The following is a 6,239-nucleotide window of genomic DNA, read 5'->3' on the forward strand; positions in this document are numbered from 1 at the left end:
GGGTGCGTTAAATGTTAAGCACATTCTCTGCAATACTTTAAACACAGTTGTTCACATAAGACACAACATTCAAAACTGAAAACCATGTGTTTCTTTTAGAAAACACTGCCACACAACTGCTACACTCAACCTACCAAAATACCATATCCAGTTCTCACATGTTACAACACTTCTAGCTAATTTTTAGACATCAAAGCCTAATCCCTATAAAGAGGCCACAAGTTGCAAATCTTAGTGTGCACATCACTGGAGTTCAATATTGCATAGAGATGAAGATGAAGAGTACAAGAATGAGGAAGAGGATGAGAAACCATAATGGAAGTACTACCACATGGTAGTAGTGTTTTCCATTTGTCACTTCAGTATGTAGTCACATATATGAAAGGCTAATCATCTGATATTTGTGTGTAGCGTTTAGATGCAAAAATATGGTTTTGGCAAGAGTTGCAAGAGTTTTGGTTCAAGTGTGTGCTTTTTCCAAAAGTTTGAGATGTTTTGCCTGTTGTGTGTGTAGCATTGGCTGCTGTGTGTTAAGTTTCGACAAAAGAGCCATAGTTTCAGAAATTGGGTCTTAGAATCTGCAAAAAACTGTATTGACTTAGTTATATATATATATTTTAGTGATAGTTCTGGTGAGAATTGTTGACATTTGATGTTTGTATGTTTGAGCTGGTGAAAGTTAACCATTAACATAGTTAATTTCATCAATAAAACATTGGCAATCTTACTGGCAATCTCTCAGTCATCGTGACCTGGTCATCCACCTCACCAGAGACCCAGCTGCACAGATGCCCCACCCCCAGCAACACAGACGCCCCATCCCCACCACAAATCTCTCTGATCATGCAAACTTACACCTTTCTTCCAAAACCAAAATTCTGAACAATGGCTACAATAGCTTAAGGACAAAATCAATCAGCAAACTTAATTAAAATGGTATCAGACCTAAAATCATTCCACTATGCTTATGCACTATTCAATCATAAAATGTCTAGAAAGACTCTCCATTACATCAGGCTGTTAAAAGAGACAAAATAGAAGTCAATGTAGTCTAATGTAAACACTATCAAGTATTTTCTCTTTTGTTGCAATAACACTTCTTAAAATTCTTAATAATTAATATTTCCTTGTAACTTTGTAACAAAGTTTGTTATACATTGAGAGGATGATGAGTGATCACAGCAGCCAAGTATGTCTCAGATCTACATAATTGAAATAGTACATTATATAAGTTTTACATCTTTAAATATAAAGGTATTTCATTTGTTGTTATATTTTTTCCACAATATAATCTAATCTGTGTTTGTTTGTTGTAATGACATATTTAGTTTTTTATACTTTCTATTATTATTTAATTTTTGGCTGGTGCTTACAAACAATCTGCATATTAAGATATAAGTGAAGCGTACAGTATTAGTGCAACTCACGTATTGCAATTTGTTGCCAATACTCGTGCCAATAAAATTATACAATAAAAAATAAAAAAGACTGGATATTCCTTTAGTGGTTCCTACATTCATCAGAGAGGGAAAATGCCATTTGGTCGCTAAAGAGAGAAAGAAACAGCTAAGAAAATCTGGAGAAGGAAAGGTCTAAAGAGGTCTTAATGCTGCCAAGTCACACCTCTGGCCCCTTAAGCTTCCATGGAATTCCAGCATCCCTTAGGTCTTCTGCTAGCCTTTGTAAGAAGTTTAACAGTCTCCCCTGTTTTTATTTCCAGCATTTAATTTACAGAGAGTGATGCACCACAGACCAGAGAAACTGCAGGGCACTGGAGTAAGGAGTGTGCACCCAATGAGCTATTCAAAGGCTGGTGAAGACTCAGCTTTCCTGCACAGGACTCTGGGTGCCAAGATCTGGCAGCTTGTGTCTGTGTGCACACGTGCTGGTGCATGCCACGGAACGCATGTACGCACGAGGTGTGGGCGTGCTGCACATGTGAGTTAGATATCCAAGGGTACACTGAACCTTCCTCAAGGCAAATTCATTAAAAGAGGCAAATTCATCACAAGAAGGAAAAGAAATACCCCCAGGTGGGTGAGAGCGGGTTTGGACCTGGTTATCATGACAGCTTTCTATGGATTTAAGGAACCCAAGTGAGATCTTTCTTATAATCCCCTGACACCTGCCTTTCCTAAAGTATAGCTGAAATCTAGCTCATAAGGTCTTACTATGCCCAAAGTGGTCTATTACAATAACTCAAAGGTATAATAGATACCTGCCATCCCTTAAATACAAGAACATGTATAATATTAAAGGGGGTGCATTCACTACACAAAGTAGTTAATCTACATCTGAAAGGTCCTGCTCCTTTTTTGGTGAAGTAATCATAGTGTAATTTGCCTACATAGAAAAGGCAACACAAAGTGCTGAAGTAGGCACAAGGAATGAGGTTTCATTCAGCAGCTGTGTGACTCAGACACTAAGCGAAAATAAGAAACAGCCACTTGAATGGACCTGAATCGAAAATGGGGAAAACAAACAACTTTCTATGCTGGCACGAACAGTGTGACCTACATTTACTCACTGGGCATATTTCCTCCCAGGGCAACTTACTAGAAAGGGGAGGGCCAGAGCTCTGGTCCTGGGTGTGCACCGTGTGACATGGTTGTTACACCAGAGGATTGCTCGTGTTCAGGCCCCCGTGGCTGTGCCTTTGAGCAAAGCACTTGATACCTCGACACCAACGCCCACTTCCAGATGGGCTTGGTTGGCGGCAGCAGGTTTTCAAAGCGCTTAGTCATGCAAAACAAAAGTTTATTTTCCTAGTTCACGGAAAACGTAATCTAGGAGAAGAGGGTATCAAAGATACACAAAGCTCTGGTGTCGTAGTATCTGATCTGTATTTCAAACTAGAGATGCAGAATCTGGGGGCGGGGTGGGGGGGGGGGGCTGGGAGCGGGGTTGCGGAGGACAGGGGGTGGAGGGTTGGAGCATAGTGAAAGAGAGAGAGAGCAAAAGAACAATATAAAATATTATTTTATATGGATAATTTATGTATAGTTTTCATTTCACTAGTCAATTGCTTAATTGCCTGTTTGTTTAACAGGGCAAAGGGCAGATGTGATTTTAACGCTATATTTGAATGGGTGCCACAGTTGATTCTGCCTTTCTGTATGCTCTTGTGAAGGTGCACCAAAGGTGCAGTGATTAGTAATGAAGCAATTGTTTAGAGGATTAGCTTTTAGGGAGAAAAGGGTGTTTTACTCTCTTATACTGAGGGATGTGTGCATGAATTAAATACTGTGGTCAGAAAACTTATTCCTGTTTCAGTGTAAATTCAAACTGTGAAATCCTGTTTATCATTGAATAAGCTTGATACAAGGAGATATCCCCAGATCATTCTGAAGGAGAACAGGACCGTGTGTTTGACTCACTGTCCAGCACCAATCTGGGCCATCAACACAGACAAGAGTCCATTTTGCAACATTCAGTAGTTCTGATCTTTACAGGTGTACAAACACCACTATTTAACACTTGATATGATTTGATATGATTATGCTTTAGTTGCACAAAGCTCTATTAATTGCCTCTCTATTCACTGAATGAGATTACCTAATTAAATTAAAGGAAAAAAAAAACAATTTGACTGGGACATTTGCCGAGTTTCCGTTTACAGACAAATATTGGGAGGACTGTGGCTTCAGAAACACAAAGTGTACATTGCAAATGTGACTTTTTGTAGACCTCAAATTCACTGATTATTTGGTCTCAGACATCACTGGAAAATATTAAAGTAAGAGATTGTGTTTCGCAAGCAACTGCAGCATCTATACCAGTTTATTTAGGAAGAGAGAGAATCAAAGCAGCTCAATCTGTGCCATGTCATTGCTTTCATGCTTTTGAGGAACCATGTCTAATCTGTTCCAGTGTGCTCTTGGTATCTGACACACACAGAACTCAATTTCCAGTCACAGAGGAAAATCACTTGTCATTTTTTACTGTTCAAGTCCAAATGCTATGCTCAGTTTACATCTATGAGAAAAAGCTTTTTTGGCAGCAATGAAAAGAAGTAAAATGTCCTCCACTTTTACCCATTTGGAATCTTATCATCTTAATATAGTCTTGTACTCTTAATATAGTATTGCATGACCCCTGAGGACTGTCCCCTGGATATCTTTACAAATTTGTTAGTGGATAGTTCAATAATTATTTAGCAACTGCTTGTGCAAACTTGAATGTCAGAAACATGGAAAGGAACAGTATGTCAAAAATGAAGCAGTACTGCAATCAGACACGATTGAGAAATAACATATTTTGTAGCTCAAGGCACTGGTGTGAGACAGAAAGACAATGTTATGAGATTTATATCTTTGAGATCTCACATTCAGCACAGTTGCTCATATTATACATTCTGTTTCTCATGCTCAATCACTCTTTGGATCTCACTTGTAGTGTTTTCGTGTCTCTTATTTTGTCCCTCGCTATCTCCTTACCTGTGATGAAGACTGCCTTCCCTTCAACAGGCAGGCTGCATGGCGGGGCAGCCCATGAGGAGTAGAGCCAGCAGAAAGCACAGAGTACAGCCAGTGCCAACACAGCTGGCATGCACAGGGTACAGAGCCTCTCCACGAGCAGCAGAGCCCCCAGCCACGCCACCGCCGAGGGCACGGAACTGACATGGGACGCCAGGAACTTCTTCAGTGTGCCACCCACGAACACAGACATCACCCCCGTGTAAATCCAGAAGGAAAGCGCGTAGTCATCCATCGTGCAGGCCGTGAAGCTGGAGCAACTTTTTTCTTTCTCTCTTCTTCTTTTCTGTCTTTTTATTTTCTCTGTCTCTTTCCGCCTGTAAGTCTCTTTCTCCCACAGTAGTAGCAGTAGATCTGTCTAGCTGTCTCTCTCTCTCTCTCTCTAATAGTTTTCTCAGAACCATGTGCTTGTTCCTGTGGTTGCTTTCACCTACACTCTCAGGTGCCTGTGGGTTTACACGCACACACACACCTATGCACACACACAAGCATGCATGATCAGATCCAGCACTGACTGAATTGGTTGTGCAGAGTGTGTGTATATATATAGATCTCCATGAGGGAGGGGAGGGGCTACTCAGAGACAGATCTAATCAGAGCACAATGGCCAAAGTTTCATTACACTTTAGCCACCCCTCCATCCTCTTGCCACCCCTTCTCTCTCTCTCTCTCTCTCTCTCTCTCTCTCTCTCTCTCTCTCTCTCTCTCTCTCTCTCTCTCTCTCTCTCTCTCTCTCTCTCTCTCTCTCTCACTCTCTCTCTCACTCAGTCAATTTATTTATCTCTCTTCACAAAAAAGCATACTGGCCTCTGTTTCTCCCTGGGTCTTGTTCTTCTGCCCTCTTTCCAACTGTGCTGAGTCTTCAGTATGACACAGTATGGCAGTGTGACCCACTGCAGCTCTGCTTAAGTTAACAGGGGCTCTTTATCACAGGGCTCTGAATGAAGGCTTTCATTATTAAACTGCAGCGTCGGCTGACAGGTGGGCATGAGGCACTACAACAACCTGAGGGTCTATTTGGTGTTGAGATAACATATGGACCCTCTGTAGTGATTTAAATAAGAAAAAGCCAGCCTGGAAAATAGAAGAAAAAAATAACCTAATTATGAGTTTTTCTATATATGAGTTATTCTCTATACATATAAACTATCTATTTTGGAACTCATTTTCAAGACCTAAATGCATGCACACACACTCCTTGACTCCTGCAAAATCCTGTTTCAAAAAATCTGCTTGCAGAGTAGCATAACTGACCTTACATTCACATACACACACACACAAAATCTCTCAAACTCAGCAGGTAAGCTATAAATCTTCAAATCTTCTTCAAGAGAAGAGAAATACATTTAAAAGGCAGGAAAAGCTGCAGAGAACAGGAAGGAGCTTTACTCACAATTACTCACCAGGTGTGCTACTTCAAAGGATCATTTATTAACGCTGCCCCCCCTATCTCCATCCACATGTATTATCCACCAGGTGCTGAATGCTAGCAGGTGGATTAGGTTTGATCTAGAGGCTCAACTTGCTAGTTCCACCTTTGTCAAATGTGGAACATGCTGTTCTCTAGGCATAAGAGCCCTCAAGGCAACGCATACAGTGCAACATGCCACTGGCCGCCTATATTCATACACACCACGTATGCTGTGGGACTTGTGGCGTTCCCTGGTGAAGCATCGGTATGCAAACTACCTGGCCTATCTCTGTCCAAGGATGGGCTGAGACATACTTTGTAGTCATGGAATGCCCTGATGCCTGCATATTGTC

At 41.1% G+C, this 6,239-nt stretch overlaps 1 protein-coding gene across 1 annotated transcript in view; it reads right to left on the bottom strand.

Moving 5' to 3' along the window:
• The window catches only part of hsd11b2 (hydroxysteroid (11-beta) dehydrogenase 2), a 16,812-nt gene extending 11,808 nt beyond the window's left edge, over positions 1-5,004 (bottom strand). The window contains 3 exon segments of the mRNA XM_077000052.1: positions 4,437-4,512; positions 4,514-4,572; positions 4,575-5,004. Coding sequence (XP_076856167.1) covers positions 4,437-4,512; positions 4,514-4,572; positions 4,575-4,710 — 271 coding nt within the window. The 5' untranslated portion in view covers positions 4,711-5,004.
• Positions 5,005-6,239: the final 1,235 nt, after the last annotated feature.

Source organism: Brachyhypopomus gauderio, chromosome 1 (assembly GCF_052324685.1).
Source record: "Brachyhypopomus gauderio isolate BG-103 chromosome 1, BGAUD_0.2, whole genome shotgun sequence".
Lineage (NCBI taxonomy): Eukaryota > Metazoa > Chordata > Actinopteri > Gymnotiformes > Hypopomidae > Brachyhypopomus > Brachyhypopomus gauderio.